Here is an 18,208-nt window from a genome sequence, read left to right as displayed (position 1 = left end):
GGGAGTAGGGCTTAGTAGTTATTTGAGATGAGCTTCAAGAGCAATAACCAAGATCTAATTTAAATTCAAATTTTCAGTCTTTAAAATTTTCCTCTTTACAGCTTATGCTTTTCTTGTCTGTGAAGGAATACTGTAGGAATAAAAGTCATGAGATTATGGCTAAACATACGGACCACCAGTGAAGAAAACTGAATCTTCAGGAGCCATGAAACAGGTGGAGGAAAATCGCCGTTGTTAGTTAAATCAAGGTTTGCAATGGTGGTTTTGGTGATATTCAGGAAAAAAAAAATAGCATTTGGTGCATTTCTAGTACGAGTTTTAGCAAAGTCCTTTTTCTTTCTCTGTCTTCGTTCCCAGTCTGTTAAGGACAGGTGATGATAGCTTCTTGCAGTTTTATCATAGAATCATAGAATTAGCTAGGTTGGAAAAGGCCTACAAGATCATCCAGTCCAACCATCCACCTACCACCAATAACCCCACTAAACCATGTCTCTCAACGCCACATCTAAATGTTTCTTGAACACCTCCAGGGACGGTGGCTCAACCACCTCCCTGGGAAGCCCGTTCCAGCGCCTGACCACTCTTTCAGAAAAGTAGTGTTTCCTAATGTCCAGCCTAAATTTCCCCTGCTGCAACTTGAAGCCATTCCCCCTCATCCTGTCACTAGTTACAAGAGAGAAGAGGCTGACCCCCAGCTCACTGCAACCTCCCTTCAGGTAGTTACAGAGAGCGATTAAGGTCTCCCCTGAGCCTCCTCTTCTCCAGACTGAACAATCCCAGCTCCCTCAGCCGCTCCTCATAAGGCCTGTGCTCCAGACCCCTCACCAGTTTCGTCGCCCTCCTCTGAACACACTCCAGGGCCTCAATATCTTTCTTGCAGTGGGGGGCCCAAAACTGGACACAGTACTCGAGGTGCGGCCTCACCAGTGATGAGTACAGAGGAACAATGACTTCCCTACTCCTACTGGCAACACTATTTCTGATACAAGCCAGGATGCCATTGGCCTTCTTGGCCACCTGGGCACACTGCTGGCTCATGCTCAGCAGAGCATCGATCAACACCCCGTGGTCTGTTTTCTCTACACAGTCTTCCAGCCACTCTGCCCCAAGCCTGTAGCGTTGCCTGGAGTTGCTGTAGCCAAAGTGCAGGACCCGGCACTTGGTGTTGTTGAACCTCATCCCATTGGCTTCAGCCCAGTGATCCAGCCTGTCCAGATCTCTCTGATCTTTTCTTGGCCTATCTTGTCAGTTTTGGTGTTGAGAGTTTTAAAAAGAACTCCAGGCTCAATTCTGTAAGATCAGTGGGCATAAATTAGGTTTGGTGTGTAAATATTTTGAGAGAAAGTTCAGTATCTAGAACATTTTCAAGAATATGGTCTTTCACGATTCTTATTGTCCAAATATAATTTAAGTCTTGTAGACTGAATTCATCTCTATCTGTGAGAGTTGTTCCATTCATCGTCATGTACTGACTGCTGATTAGAAAAAAGACTGCAGAGGGCCCTTAGAACAAGATTTGTTTGAGAGGAACTTAGGAATAAATGTATTAGAAACTCAGAGGTAGGCTTCTCAGGTGAAATCTTAAAGAACTTACAGGTGCCTCCTGATTAAGCAACACAGGCATATGAGGAGCTTGGTCACAATAAATCAGTTTGATGTCTGACCTGACATTGCCGACGGAATGTATTCCTGCAAAGCTATCAGCAAAACCTGCATGCTAGAAGTATCTACCTGGAATTACTCAGCAGAAATGCAGGTCAGAGGCATGCCTGAACTACCTGTCTTCTACACAGCTCGCATGCCTCCATGAAGGTTGCCTGAGGGACCTGTAAGTTGGAGGCTCCATGTTAGGTCTCATGCAGAGGGGGAAGGCAGAGCTTAGAACACACTACATATCTACACTTCTAATGTTCAGTATAATCCCAAACCACCACTTGTCTTTCAGAAAAACATCTACTGATAGCAGTGCCTAAGTCATGGTTAGGGACATATGTCATCTATGTTGATGTGAGAATCAGCATGGGACGGCACACTCACGCAACACCTACAGTATAGTTGAATGCAAAAATTTATTCTATTATTTATTTATATTTGTTTTCACACAGGTGTAGTTCAGCCTTTCAAATGGTAATTTACTGTAATGTTCCGAGAGTATATTGCATTCCCCAGGCTGCAGAGACAAACTTTATTTATTGTTGTAACTGGTAGGAATGTGAATCGTGTTTGGTACAGATTGCTAAAGCACTTCAGGTTTAGACTCCTCTGGCAACAAAGTTTGTGATGGACAGGATGTCACTGACAGTGGATGCTCTACAGTTGTTTCCCATTCCTGCAAGCCTGAAAACATCACAGATAGGAGATCTTTCAATTTGTGCAGAACTAGATGAAGAGTTCTCTGCCAATCTCAAGAAATGTATCTATCAGCATAGGTGAGAAAGAGATGCAAAGAATGTAAAAGCTGTAAATAAATTAGGATGAGGACATTCTTCTCTAAACCCTAATTCATAGCACCTGATTGCAGTATTTCTATTTAACTTTCAGCTTCATCTAGCAGCACTGTAAGCAGTTTTCAACTCTAGAATTTCATATTTTTATTAATTACACAATAGTGTTACTGTATAGTAAAATATAGCACTGCTCACTTCCGTGCATTCTAAAACCCTGGTAGCAAATTCTGTCTGCATCCAGGTGCACAGTTTTCGGGGGTGTGATGTACAGCTGCTGAAGACTGTGTAATCACCATTTTAAAAGGGAGAAATTCAACTACAATGCTAGAATGTAATAACTTCATTGAAATTAAATCAGAAGCTTCAAAAAGGAGGCATATGATCTTTAATTATCAGTTGCTGTACCAGTGGTTTTGCATGAGGTTCTGGGAAATCGGTGTAATACTGTATCCCTGAGTGAGGCATTCCCCACAGCATGTTCATTAGCACTACTTATTCCTCTAGAAAAATGATTTTCAAGGCAGATATAGGGAATGTACACTTCTGATACAGTTACAACACAGTGGACATTATTTTTTTCTATTAAAGGAAGTATTTTTTAAAAACAAAAGGTATCAACTGAAGCCCTATGAACAGTATCTGAACCAAAAATACCAAAGACCTGGCAACCACAGAAATGCAGGCTCTAGAACAAATGGAATATGGTTAATACGCCTGGAGCCTCCTGGCCACTACTCTGCTGCTGCTGACATTCCCTCACGAAGCAATGCAAACACCAGAATGATGCTTTTCTTAGATACTTTTAAACGCATATTTATGAGCAAATAACTGGACGCTGTGATTATTCTTTAATAGAAAATATCTTGAAAGCATTTTGAAAGTGTTGCATTCTGTATGTAAAATAGGCTATCCAACCATCCTATGCTTGTGGGCAGTTTTCTAACTGTTAATGATTCAAGATATTTAAATGGCATTGAAACACCAACCAGGAAAACAGACACTGGGCCATAAATACCACTTCCCAGCTATAACGAACCACCATGTCATATAAATTTCATAGTAGATCAGACTCTCTGGGAAAATTAGATGGGAATTTTTGCTTTTCAAGCCTATTCCAGAAGCTCATTTCTGTGATGATGGCTTTTTTTTTTCTAATTTTTTTGAGTTAATTACAGCCATTTATTCTTGTTTCAACATTTGCTAAAGTTTATACATTCTTTTTTCCCCTCTTTTGATGATAATCCCCTGGTATGTTTATAGTGGACAATCAGATCCTTCTGTGGAATAAAAAGCCAATTCCTTAACTCTCCATCATGAGGTGGCCTCTGTGTTCCCTGTTTATGTTAGCAGCTGTTTTCTAAATCTGTTCTAAACATATTAACCTGTTTATTTCTGTAGGTTATCCACCTTCTGTAGGAAGGAGGCGAGGGGGTGTTTTCAGCATATAAATGACCAGAATTTTAGATGGACTTTTTTATGTCCCAGATACTATGTGTGTGGCAATAATAAGTCCATATCCCTTCTTGTATCTCTCCTGTTCTTTCTCATAGCCACATCACAGAGGTGGTTCATGATCATTTCATTTTTAAACAATGAATTATCCCCAAAAAAGTATCATTGCTTATAAATGCACTAATTAAATCCTATTTCTATTAATTTGATTCTTTGGGTCTTCAGTTTCCAAAATTATCCTGTTTTCCTTGTAGAGTGCTCTCATTCAGTTCTTTCCTGATTATGCTTCTCTGTTTATTCACACAGAAAAGGTACATCTCTAAAAGAAAAAATATATACGTGTATGGTGTCAGTACCCTACAGGCAAGCACAGCGTGAGCCTCAACTTGAAAGTGCTGTGTTTTACAAGTGTTCACCCATTTTTGATAATAATAAAACAACTGTGTTATTGTCTGTACGTGAAATGGTTATTGTTTACAGTTCATTATTTCACCCTTACTTGAGAAAAATGTGCCTCAATGCTCAAAACTGAGTTCAATGGTCTGTATTCTGCTTTATGTAACACCACGTTTACAGATCATTTCTGAAACTGAACACTAACAGTTGTGCCTGTAGGTTTTTTTACAGTCATAAAATTTGCTTGTGCTTAGACAAAAACAGAGTTTATACTTAAGTGTTCTGCTCTGCACGGACTGTGGATGCACAGATCTCTGTAAGTGAGTATAAAATGAACCCAGATGCAGTTGTACAGAGTGTTGCTCAGATGCATGCACGAAGCGTGCCTGGATATTCCGAAGCCCTTTGTCCTCAGTGAATACATTTTAGTATCAGTGAAATTAACTGATACTTAATTTCCCTTTGCACTTGAAAATCATTTATGTTCTGACCAGCTTTAGTTTCTTGATACAGAAAATGAATTGCATAATGAAAATTGAGTCATCTGATAAACCACAAAGAATTTTTCCTCTGCCAAGAGATGTCTTGTTCTCACGCTGTGCTACACTGAATGGTTTTGAGCACAAAATACCTGACAGATGTACTTGTTAGGAGTGGAAAGCTGATGTAAGATGGTACCCCTTCAGATAATTAATGTTTATCTTTATTTTCGAAGAGTAAGGCTGGCCACCGACTGCATTCACCATCTCCAAGCAGAGAGTGTACTGGTGGGGGAACCAAGAGGTTTGCTTCGATTAATTCTGCCTTTTCTTCAGCCTGGGCAGACTTAGGAGCAGCTGGGGCTCCCGGTCCCCCGGAGCTGTACGCTGAGTGCTGAGGACACCTAGTGGTGTCAGCCTCTGCAGGCACTGGGGCTCCGCAGCCGCTGAGGCCACTGTATGGCGCCTGAGTTCTGCCTTGCCTTGACGGGCTGAAGACAGAGCCATTGTAATTGCATCTCGTCTGGCGTTTTCACCTGATCAACTAATTGTGAAGTTATCTGCTTTTTCTGTGGTTTCTACTCTCTGTTCTTGTCTTTTCTGCTTTCCTGCAAAATTAAATGCAGTAAAAACGAGGAGTTGAACACACAGAATATTGTTCTTCAGGCTGGGTGATCTGAATTTGACCTTGCCAGTTCCCAATATTCAGAAGTCATGAGACTGGCTAAAAAATCCCAAACATTTACATAAAATGTGGATATTTTCTATTTATATTCTGTTTTCAGGACCTTCAGAGTTCAAATGTGTTGAGCTCTTTTTGTATCATCAAAGAGGAAAGTATTTTTTGTTACTAAGAGACTGATTTCTCAGGTAAATTAATGTCAGATGTGAGAGCTTTAAGAACAGCATTCTCTGCCCCAAACTGCCAAATAAATGTGGAAGATAAGTTAATGCACTGGAACCCTAATCCCAGCATTGCTATCTGATCAAAGGCTTGCAGAAAGATCTGTTTACTACTCTTCAACTCAAGTTTTCTTCCTGTGAAGTGAAAATGTACTCATGCCACACCTGTCTGAGTAATAACAAGAATCAATTAGCTGCAGTTCAGAAAGGACTTTGATCAAAATGGATATATATTGCATGTTCCACTGTTATTGACTTTTGCACGATTGCATGTTTTTCAGTGAGTCCTTGATGTGATAATCCCTCCCGGAGTGAAGTGGAAATCATGAAACAGAAATTGATATTGTCTGTTCAAATTATGTTGTTACTTCCTCTGACCACAGTGGCTCTGACAGGTAAGGACAAAATTTCCCAGAACACTTGTTTTCCTTGAAACACTTCTTTCAGAAGTCTGAGGCTTTACTTGATCTATCCTGACCATCACTGGAACCTGTGTGTATTTGAACTGCTTTCTCTCAAAGTTTTGTATGGAGATCTTGAAAATGGCTTGAGTCCTCTTTTCTTTTCATAATATTAATTTAATGATAATGTGATGATGATAATGAAAGGTATTCACTCTCTCCCTGCTCTCACTCCATCCTTGTCACCTTTTTGGGAATTAGCATCATATGAGTACTAACACTGTTAAAGGCATGGTAAGGAACTTTAATGAAGTGAGAGTAAACTTAGGTCAAAAAGCCACATGCTCTTCCTGTGAAAAAGTATGTAAAATTATGGTCTGTTTTCTTGTTGGAAGTTAGTAACAAGTAATCTTAACAGGAAGTATTCTAAAATGTATTACGATTATTATGGAATGTTCATAAAATTAATGAACAAGTTCAGGTTGCAGGACTCAAAATATTACATACATCTAATTGATTCCTTCTTTTTATAACCTTTCTTCTCTATAATTTCCCCTTAATATTTGATACTTTTAGAGTTGTGTAAATAACGGAATTTTGCTTCTATCACAAAGCTGATGGGAAAGTTTAATTCTAAGGTGATCTGGAGATAAAGATTTTTGATGTTTTAGGAAAGATAAAACAGTAAATCATGCATTTGATTCTGTGGTTTTTAATTTATTTTGAAGATTACTGAACACTTCTGAAATTTAGGTAAAACTGATTATTATTAAATATTAGCCACTGTTTCAGAAATTTGAGATATAATATATTTACTTCTCTGAATGTCTTGACATAAATCCTCTTTCAAGGAAGATTTATTTACCAAATTCAGTCCTTAGTTTCAAATAATTTTGTTCTCCTCAAGCATTTCATATTGAATTTGCCATTCAGTAACAACTATAACAACAAAAAAAAAAACCCACTGTCCAACCTTAATATAACTAGGTGGATTTCTGCACTTCCCTAGGTCAAGCATACCCTGGAAAACCTAAGATAATAAGATGTCGTTCTCTAGAAAAGGAAACCTTTTCTTGTTGGTGGAAGCCTGGTTCAGATGGAGGACTTCCTACCAATTACACCCTGTTCTACAGCAAGGACAGGTAAAAAGCGGTGAATAAGTAAGTTATCAAGTGATGGTTATGACAGAATGAGGGACTGATAACATTAATTTATGAAAGCTATTTTTTATGAATCCATGAAACCTCAGATAACCAGCAAGGACTATACAAGATGAATGGTTTCCCTTGGTGAAAAAAACATTGCTGCTACCAGGACCAAACCTTCAGCCTGCCCCTAATAAAGTTCAGATGAGTTGAAATTTCCTTGTCTAAACACATTCTGGGAAAAATGTAATTTTTCCTCTTATCAGGAGGCACACAGCTTTAAACTGAGTGGCATGCTTCTCTGAGGAGGGGAGCATCAGGGCATTGTGAGGGCTGGGGTCTGCAGGAGCTTCCCTGGGGCAGGCAAAGCAAAGCCACTAGCCAGGGCCCTTCCCACCCAATGAAAGGGAGCAGGGTAGGCGGTGGGGCAACCTCAGCCCCAGGCATTGGGCACAACCCTGGGGATGGGAACAGCCCAAGGTTGGGTTGGGCCAGGATGTCAGCTCGTGGGTCAAAGCCAGCTCAGTGGGGCCCTTGTTCAGACTGCATGGAGCTGGAGATGGGCCCTGCTGCTGTGGGCTGGAATGGAGTCTTGGCCAAAGGTAGAGTGGGGAAGGCTGGGCAATTACAATAAGGGTTGGTGATGCCCTCAGGGCTTTCCAAGGAGCTAACACACATCTGGAGAAAATCTGTTTTGGAGACTTCCCTATCTGAATTCATAGCCAACTTCGTGGTTTACAAAATGGGGTAAAATCAGATGTGGGTATTGCATCTCAAAACATACTGGTTTGGTAAATCTGTGACACCTTCATACCATCTAAGAACAGAATGTGCATATGCTCAGCTACTTTGCTTAACCCATACTTCTCAATATAAGAACCCTTTCATCCTTTAAAAAGAGGTTTCATGATATGTACAAGTAAGCAGGGAAGCTGAGATTACATTTTATTGAGTAAATTCAGTGAGGTTCAAAATAGATAAGGTAAAGCCTCAGACATCCCTGCTTAAATTAAACCAACTCCAAATCACTTGTATTTATTGATAAGGATACAGCTTTTAATGAAGTTACCACAGTCAATAATGAACTGAGACAGATGATGCTTTCCTTATCTGCAGTGAACATATCTGTAGAACTTTTATTTTATGAAAGTCCAAATGTTTCAATCTTGATCAGAGTGGAACTTTTTATGAGCATTTTACATCATACCTGTCGCAGCCCAGAGGAGTCCTGCTAGGAGATGGATGTAGATGCTTATCATTTTTATTAAATCTGCTGAAACCTAAGTGTTGCCAAGCACTCCAGATCTAGGCCAGAGTTACCTTTCTTAGCTTGTTGTCTTAGGTGCAGTCCTCTTACATTCATTCGTCTTTGCTTTGTGAAGTGGGACAAAGCTGCATGGACACTGAAAGATCTTGTTAGTGGTCATGTATAGATCATGACAATGGGACTGAAGTGTACCCCTGAGCCATCTGAGCTGATGCTTTGTGTTTCTGCAGTTCTTCACACCTAGAAAAAGTCTGAGTACATCACCCAGTTCAGCTTTAATGAGTACAAAACACTCCTCTAAAAAAGCTGAAGATTCCTAAGACAATATGTAAGAGACATGGCCACGCTCACATTCAAAAGCAGATAAATGAACTCATAACTGAAAACAAAATAATTAGTAAAACTCTTCTGCTGTAGGGCCCATCAGGTTACTTTCCAATGAAAGTATGTAAAGAAGGTATTTAGCAACTTTCCTTCATTAGATAAAGTGTTTAGTACCTGACTTTTAACTTGCTTCTAAACATTTTTTAAATTGCCTTGTATTGTCTCTGGTAATTTCTTTTTCCATTCTTTTGGCAATATATTCCTATGTATAAAAAAGCAGATAAAAACTTTCATCCTGAACAATTACAGTAAAAATAGCTTATGAGTCAATGAAGCATTTATGGTAATAGCATTTGACATTCACTGAAATGTTTCCCAGAGATGGGATTATATATAGGCTTAAAGTTTAACATTTTAAAGTTCTTTGTTGAACCTCAGCCATTACTAGAAAATTGTCTACTTTGATTCATTTCCTAAACTTTGAACTTTTTAAATCATTTTATTTCAGTGAAGAAAAAATCTATGAATGTCCAGACTACAGAACATCAGGTCCCAATTCCTGCTACTTCAATAAAAACCACACTAATCCGTGGACAACATATAATATCACTGTAACAGCAACGAATGAGATTGGAAGTAACAGCTCGGATCCTCAGTATGTGGATGTGACCTCCATAGGTAAAAAGGGAAGAATGAAATGCAAAAGAAAAAAAAAAAGCAACCTAGTTCGAGACGTATCTGTTTTTTAATCCAAGAACAAGTAGTGGTGAAAGATTTCTTTCCTCATGATATGAAACTTGCTATGGAGGAGTGTTTATCTGCCGATGATCTAAAGTGAAGTATGTACCTCTAATGTATGTGGAAACTGCATTTTACTTACAAATCAAGTAATAGCATTTTCTAGCACTGTCTTAATTGTGGCTGAAAAATTGCTCCAGTTTCTAATATAGGTAGTCTATACCTCCAGTATTTCTTTTAGACTCAGCTGAGTCTAAACAGTTTTGTAGGCTCCTAGCACTGCAGATTATAAAACTTTCAAATTAGGTCAAACTGTCAGAAGTGTTCCAGACTAAGTTTTCCCAGTGTAAATATCTTTCTGGTTGTTGGCATTGCAGTCTTGGAAGGGTAAAAATAATTGCCTAAGCACCTTGCATTTTTTGTTTGTTTTATGCAGTATTTCATATTCTTAACTCCGTTCTGCTTTCTGCATACATATTCTACAGTGTACTCAGTCTTTTTTGCCACAAAATATCTGACATTTTCGTTTTACAAGAGTGGCTGAATGAAATTATTATTTCTGTTTCCTTAGCCTAACAAATTCAGAGTTAAGTGTAAGATTTGCTGATACTGTCATAAATCAGTAGCCGGTTAACATCATTAGGGAGAAAAGGCAAAAAAAAAGCTAATGTACTATACCTTCATAGAGGGGCTGAATGATCTGAAATTAATATAACGAATTACAAAACAGATAACAGAAAGACAATAGAATGGTTGAGGTGGTGTTGTGGTTTAACCCAGCAGGCAGCTAAGCACCGTACAGCCATTTGCTCACTTCCCTCTCCCAGTGGAAAGGTATTGTGGTTTAACCTGGCGGATGGCTGAGCACCACACAGGCATTCACTCACTCCTCCCCTTCCCAGTGGGATGGTGGAGAGAATCAAATGGGAAATAAACAAAGTAGAGCTTGTGGATTGAGATAGAAACTATTTACTAAGATAGAGAAAAGGAAAAGGAAAACAGTTATGACTATATATATGTGTGTGTGTGTATATGAATGTGTAGAACAAGTGATGCACAAGGAATTGCTCGCAACTTCCCCCTGCCCAGCTAGCCCTGCAAGCGTGGAAGAGAGACAGAAGATCTCCCACCCTCTTCCAAACTCCTTCTGCTTGATGTCATACAGTATGAAATATCCCTTTGGCCAGCTTAAGTCAACTGTCCTGATTCTGTCCCAGCATTGTGGACCCTTCACTGAGAATGGCATTAGCTCTGTACAACACTGCTTAGCAGCAACTATAAACTTCGGTGTATTATCAACATTATTTTCCTCCTAGAACCAAAACAGCATCGTACCAGAGAATCTGAATAAAGCAATTCTATCCCCGCTGAAACTAAGACAATGGGAAGGGAATTGGAAAAATAACACAAAGTAGATCTCATGGGTTGACATCAAAAAGAGTTTACTAAGACAGAAAAGGAAGAGGAAAGGAAAACAACAATACTAATGATAATTATATGTATTTACAAATAAGTTGTGCACAACACAATTGCTCACTACCTGCTGACTAATGCCCAGACAGTTCCCAAGCAGCAGCTGCCTCCCTGACCAGTTCCCTCAGTTTTATATTTTTTTCACATGATACCATATGGTATGGAATATGCCTTTGGACAGTTTAGAATGGCTGTCCTGGTTCTTTCCCCTCCCAGCTCCTTGTGCCCAGTAGGGACCCCAGTCCCCTTCACTGGCAGCACAATACAAGAAATTAAAATGTTCTTGGCTCTGTGCAGCACTACTCAGCAACTACTAAACCACTACAATGTTATCAACAGTGTTTTTCTCCTAAAGCCAAAACACAGTACCATAGCAGGCACTATGAATTAAAATCAGTTCTGTCTCACCTAAAGCCAGGACAAGTGGAGAGGGAATTCTGGCTCCATCTGGTCCAACCTGTGCTCAAGCAGGGACACCCAGAGCAAGTAGCCAGAACCGTGTCCAGGAAGCTTTTCAAGATCTTGAAAGAGACTCCATTACCTCTCTGAGCAGTTTGTATGAGAGCTCTATCACCTGTGCAGTACAGAAGCACTTCCTGATGTTCAGACAGAGCATCTTGTTCTCCAGTTTGTGCCCATTGCCTCTTGACCCGGAACTGGGCACTAGTGAAGACAGCCAGGCTTCATCCTGTCTGCACCCCTCCTTGATGTACTTAAGCACATTTATGAGATTTCCCCCCTCAGCCTCTTCTTTTGTAGGCTGAACAGTTTCAGCTCTCAGCCTGTTCTCACAGGATAAGGCTTTCATCGTCTTGGTGGCCCTTTCACTGAATTCCTTCCAGCATGTCAGTGTCTCTCTTCTACTTTGTGGGTTTAAAATTGGACATAGTACTTCAGGTGCAGCTTTACCAGTGCTGAGCAGAGGGGAAGTATCACCTCTCTTGACCTGTTGGCAATACTTTGTCTAATATACCCAAGAATACTTTTAGCCTTTGTAGCAGCAAGGGCATGTTGCTGACTCTTCTTCAACTTGGTGTCCACTAGGACTTCTAGGTCCTTTTCCACAAAATTTCTTTACAGCTGGGTGGCCCTACCATGTACTGGAACCTGGGTTGTTCCTTCTCATCTGTAAGACTTTGCAATCTGCTCATTGACTAACATGAGATATTTGTCAGCCTATGTCTCCAGCCTGTTGAAGTACCTCTGGATGTCTGCATGGCCCTCTGGTGAGTCTCTCCCCCAGATTTTTGTCATCTGCAAATTTACTGAGGGTGTGCTCTGCACCATCGTCCAGATCATTACATTAAACAGAACTGGGCTCAGTATTGACCCCTGGGGAACTCAGTTTGTTATTGGCCTCCATATTGGCTTTACACCACTGACCTCTACCATGTAGGCCTGGCTGTTTAGCCAGTTTTTGATCCACCTCACTGTCTGCTCCTCCAGCCCATACCTTAACAGCTTTTCTAAGATCTCATGGGGATCAGTGTCAAGGCCTTACTGAAGTCCAGGAGGACAGTGTCTACTCTTTTCCCCTCATCCATCAGGCTGGTCATTTAATTACAGAAGCATAACAGGCTAGTGAAGTGTAACTTTCCCTTATTGAATCCCCACTGTCCACCTCTGATTTTCTTCCCCTTCAAGTACCTGGAAATGGTTTCCAGAATTAGCTATTCCGTTACCTTCCCAGGAATCAGTGTGAAGCTGACCAGCCTTTAGTTCTCTGGGTCCTCCTCCTTGCCCTTTTACAGAGGAGTGATACTTCATTTCCTCCAGACATCAAGCACTTATTTTGGTTGCCTTGATGGATCAAAGATTATTGACAGGCCTTACCATCACATTTGCCACTTCCCTCAGCACTCACAGATGCATCACATCAGAGTTTATGACCTTACAAATGTCTAGTTTGCTCAATTATTCCCTGACCTGATCCTCTGTCACCAAGGGCACAGCCTCCTTGCTTTAGCCTTTTGGCCTGGCTTCTGGGACCTCAGATTCCTGAAGGCCAGTCTTTCTGGTGAAGGCTGAGACAAAGCATTCAGTAAGTCAGCCTTTTCACTGTCCTGTTCAACCAGGTCTCCCATTTCATTTAGCAGGGGGCCCACATTTTCTCTAGTCCTATTTTTGTCACTCATGTACTTGTAGAAGTCTTTGTTGTCTTTGACACCCCTGGCCAGATTCAATTCCAGCTGGGTTTTAGCTTTCCTAATTCCATTCCTGGATGCTCTGACAGTGTCTCTGTATTCTTCCCAGGTTACCTGTCCTTGCTTACACTGTCTGTAGTTTTCCTTTTTCTGTTTGACTTTGGTCAGGAGATCCTTCTTCATCTACGCAGGCCTCCAGGCAATTTGCCTGACTTCCTCTTTCTTGGGACGCATTGCTTTTGAGCTTGGAGCAGGCAATCTTTGAATACTAATCAGCTTTCTTGGGCCCCTCTTCCTTCCAGAGCCTTATCCCAAAGAACTCTTACCAAGCAGACCTTCGAAAAGGCCAAAGTCTGCTCTTATGAAGTCCATGCTTGTGAGTTTGCTTTGTGTCCTCCTCTCTGCCCTAAGGATTTTGAACTCCACCATTTCATGGCTACTGCAGCCAAAGCTGTCTGTGAGTTTCATATTCCCAACAAGCTCTTCCTTGTTGGTGAGAATGAGGTCCAGTATAGCGCTTCTTCTTGTTGGTTCCTCTATCACTTGGAAGAAGAAGTTATCATCATCACATTCCAGGAACCTCTTGGATTGCTCATGTCCTGATGTATTGTCCCTCCAAGACATACGTGTTGGTTAAAGTCCCACATGACGAGCTTGTGAACATGAGGCAGCTTCTGTGTAGAGGGCCTCATCTGCCCAGTCTTTGTAGCAGACTTTCACTATAAGGTCACCTTCATTATAAGGTCACCTCACTTAGCCATGTATTCCCATAAACTCTCAGTCATCTCCTCATCCATCCTCAGGGAGGGCTCCACACACTCCAGCTGTCACTGACATAGAGGATGACACTCTCCCTGTCCCCCCAGCCTGTTAATCCTAAAGAGCCTGTGTTTTTCTCTTCCAACATTCTAGTCATGATAGCCATCCCATTACTTCTCCATGATCCCAATGAGAATGTAGCCATATGCAGGTATCCTACTCCTCTTGTTTATTCCCTATACTGTGTGCATTAGTGTACAGGCATGTAACGGGCACCCCCAGCATGTTGTCTTCTTAGAAAGTGTTTAGGGATTTCTCCATAATGCTGGCATTTCCCTGCTAACCTGTGAGTGCTGAGATGACCTTGCTTAATCCCTGTTTTATTAATTTTGTGATCCCTATTACATAACTCCATGCCCTTTGTTCAGCAACCCTGTCCATCGTTGTGATGAAAAAAAAACACAAAGAAGGTACCTTTTCAGAGAGAAAATTGAATCATTAATGGCAAACTTTTCATTTGTACAGTTCAGCCAGGTTCTCCTGTGAATCTCACTCTAGAAACAAAAAGATCTGCTAATATAATGTACCTTTGGGCAAAATGGTCTCCACCTCTCCTAACTGATGCCAGCTCTAATTATTTATATCACTATGAGCTACGACTAAAACCTGAGGAAAAGGAAGAGTGGGAGGTAAGAGAAAGATATATTGTATGTACAAATGCTTTTCAGAGAGTTCTCTTGTCAGAATTTAACAGGTATTATAAGAATCTTAGTTTCAGTAAGGATAGCAGAATTACTGTAAAGAAATATCATTATAGAAAGAAAAATTCTGTCATAGTTTGTAGAGAGTGAAGGCCATGGTATTTGCATAACTACCCTAAGAATGTTATATACTAAAATGATAAATAAATAAATATATTTAGCCCACTGGTTGAATATGTAATAGTGATTTTCATCAGTATGTCTATTGCTGAGTATCACAGTAAGAGACTGCTCAGTTCGTAAACGTTAAGCAAAGTCATGATCAAAGCAGTTCAACGATTCATTAAAGTATTACTAATGAGAAATCAGTTAACTATGCAATCAAAAGTCAGAATCAGCAATGCAACAGATAAATCGCAATACTAGACACTCAAAAGACACCTACAAATTTCTAAATGCATATGTTACATTCATATGGCCTCAGTGCTACCTAAATTGCTGTTGCCTTACAGATGGAGAAAGCTACTTGCCTAGGAGTTCTAAAGAGAGACTCAAAGGGCCTAAGTAAGATGTTTTAACAGTGAGCCTTTAAAACTAGCATCTAAGAAGCGTTAAGCAGAGGGATCATCTGTGAGTTGGACAACATATAATGTTCCTTGCATTGTGGATCTGAAGGAGTATTAACTTACTAGGAAGTTTACAGTTCTCAAGAATCATGATCGCAGTGTCACTGAAGAGCTTTTCTGTTCATTCAGTTGCTAGCTTTACTTCTTTGTAATTAACATCTTAGCAAATATGTAACTGAAACTCTTGCCTTTCAGAAGGCAGTGATACTTCCTGATGGTTTATTTGTTAAAATGGCCTAATTTGTGATTGTTTTTCCAGACAATATCTGTTGGAGTACAGACACAGTGCAAAATAAATAGGTTAAATGTTGGCATGAGGTATGTTGTTCAGGTCCGTTGCACATTAGACCCTGGAGAATGGAGTGAATGGAGCTCTGAGAGACACATTCTGATCCCCAGAGGTGAGTGCGTGATTATTGTTCTGTTAACTGTGTTTAAAATATAAGTAGTTCAGTGTTGCAAAAAGTAACCTAAATGCTAGCCGTGAAAACCTGCTTCCTCACACAGACGCTTCATAGTGCTGGAGGAACAACTTAGTGCATCTTACCATATTTTGTGTGTAGCTACATATTTGGTCTTGCTGATCCACTTAGCATCTTGCAAAACTGTTTATGGTAAACAGGCCAGAGTTTACTAGGAATAACTTCTGATACAGGTGTGCTTACTTAGTTTTTTGGTCACGTCCTGCCACTTAAAAATCGTGATGATGATTTCACCAGTAACTAAAGATACCAGGTAATGGTTCTTCTGTAAGAGTCACTCATTTGTTCATTAACAACTGGTCTAAAATCTTTGCCCTGCGTAACAGAGCATGACATAGCAACTACCATCACATGGGAGTAATTATCTGTATTCTGTTGGGACATTAAATATCTATGACTTCATTTCTTGATATCAGACACTTTCTCCAGGTTGCCTCAAATCTTCTTTTACCACTAACTGTATTATTCATTATCTGACATGGAGATTGCTGAAGTGCTCTTAACAGACAAATATTTTTTAAATGTCCCACTTTGGATCTGCTCTAGGCAATTGTAAATTTGGAAAAGCAATGGCCCTACTCTAAATAATAGAAAATATATATTTTAATGTAATAAGACCATATTTTGCCATGGATACATAATTACAAATGTTTCAAGCACATTGGAATGTTGCCTAGCATCAAACTCTTCAAAATTTAAGCATCTTCCTCTGCCCTATTTTTTGCCCAAATGCTTTTCTTGAGTCTATAATAACATCATCAGAAATCCACATAATTACAAATTGCTTGGCAAGAATCAGGCAAGTAGACGGAGTTCTGAGCGTAACGCCACTGTAGGAGGAAATACAAGAACTACTTCTTTGTGTCTTTTCAGTCATCTCAGCGTAGACACTTCAGAAGAGAATTACTGGCAAGGATGTAAACACACAGGCAAACAAATTCTTCATTTTTTTCCTGTAAAAGCCAGAACGAGTGACAGCATATTCTTTTCTGGAATAATCAGCAGCATCTTAAAATACATTTTTGAAGGAAAAAAATGCTAATCTAGATGATGGATTGAGTAGCAGAGTGTATTTTAAATTATTTTATAGAACCTGGTATGACAGTATTGTGCATCCTTTTCAGATTTGGAATGCAGGGGAGAGCCACAGACAGGGAACAGAAACATAGTTCCTCAGTGTAGCTGCAGTGGAAAAGGGTTTTGAATCCAGGTTGAAGTTGCAGGCTGCTGCAATAACCACTGAACACCATTTCTTTCTTGTGCTAATAATGAAGCAAAATATTTTCTTGCCTTGTAGGAAAAAAAAAAATGTATTTTCTAGTGCTCCTTTTGATTCTGTTTTATAAACTCTGGGGTTGACTTAATGCATTAAACTTACTAATTATTTCATTCATGTATCTCTTGCAGGACAGTCACCTCCTGAAAAGCCTACAATAATAAAATGCCGTTCTCCAGAAAAGGAAACATTTACCTGTTGGTGGAAACCCGGTTTAGATGGTGGGCATCCTACTAACTACACTTTACTTTACAGCAAAGAAGGGTAAGAGGCTGTGTATAGTTAGTGTTTTATCAGAAAATTAAGCTTGACTCATTTTTGCATTTAAGAGATGTGGTTTTCTATAGGTCAGGCTTTTGTATAAGTGACATATTCTGGAATAGTACTAGCAACAACATGTTTAAGGTTGAAAGAGGAAGTCTTTATAACATTGGGTTTTTCAGATTACTGTGAATAGTAATGGCGTAGGTAAACTGCCTTAAAAGTTGCAGTGGTGCAGGAACTGCATAACAGTGTTTGCAAAGCAAAGGCATGGCTGTGTAACTCCTTGGCTACATAGCCCCAGGAATAAAGTTTTCAAAAATGACCAAAGTTAGCTGCTTCAGGGCTAACTGAAGGTTAAAGCATGTTACCGAGGGCACTATCCAAACGCCTCTTCAGTACTGACAGCCATCAACCACTTCTCTGGGAAACAAGTTCCAGGCTTTGACCATTCTCATGGTAAACAGTTTTTCCTAATGTGCAGTCTGAACCTCCCCTGTTGTGTACCTTAGCATCCTTTTTGTATTGTGGAACACAGAAGTGCACACAAAACTTAAGATGCACACCAACACTAAATATAGTGGAAAATCACCTCTTCTGACTGCTGGCTGTGCTGTGTTCAGTGTTCCCCACAAGGCAGTTTGCCCTCTTGGCTGCCTAGCACACTGGCAGTATCAAAGGCATTACTTTTGTACTATCAAGCCTCACAGCATCCTGGAAAAAAACTGGTAGGTGTTCTCCCTGTACTTTCTTCCCTATTGCTGCTTTCTTTGGGAAGCTTGGGAGTGGATTTGGAGGACAAGGACAAATCATATGTTTTTGGGGAACAGGTGGTAGAAGACCAAAATAGATTCTGAAAGCATATGATGTGGGCAGAATTAATTTCAATGTGAAATGAACATTGGAAATTGTCAGTTTTTAACAGATGGGTTAG

General features: G+C 40.1%; 1 protein-coding gene across 29 annotated transcripts in view; it reads left to right on the top strand.

The window, feature by feature from the left end:
* Positions 1–18,208, top strand: part of PRLR (prolactin receptor) — a 203,920-nt gene that overhangs the window by 169,713 nt on the left and 15,999 nt on the right. For 21 of the 29 annotated variants that reach the window (XM_021379337.1, XM_021379338.1, XM_021379339.1 and 18 more), the window contains 7 exons: positions 102–214; positions 5,959–6,072; positions 7,088–7,220; positions 9,323–9,492; positions 14,454–14,617; positions 15,515–15,656; positions 17,145–17,277. In XM_021379337.1, the coding sequence (XP_021235012.1) occupies positions 6,003–6,072; positions 7,088–7,220; positions 9,323–9,492; positions 14,454–14,617; positions 15,515–15,656; positions 17,145–17,277 (812 nt within the window). In that variant the 5' untranslated portion in view covers positions 102–214; positions 5,959–6,002. Of the gene's footprint in view, positions 1–101; positions 215–5,958; positions 6,073–7,087; positions 7,221–9,322; positions 9,493–9,535; positions 9,654–14,453; positions 14,618–15,514; positions 15,657–17,144; positions 17,278–18,208 lie in introns of those variants that run through there. The other 8 variants (XM_021379340.1, XM_021379325.1, XM_021379334.1 and 5 more) reach the window with 3 other exon arrangements.

This window comes from Numida meleagris, chromosome Z (assembly GCF_002078875.1).
Source record: "Numida meleagris isolate 19003 breed g44 Domestic line chromosome Z, NumMel1.0, whole genome shotgun sequence".
Taxonomy (NCBI): domain Eukaryota; kingdom Metazoa; phylum Chordata; class Aves; order Galliformes; family Numididae; genus Numida; species Numida meleagris.
This window is presented reverse-complemented; position numbering and strand designations above follow the sequence as displayed.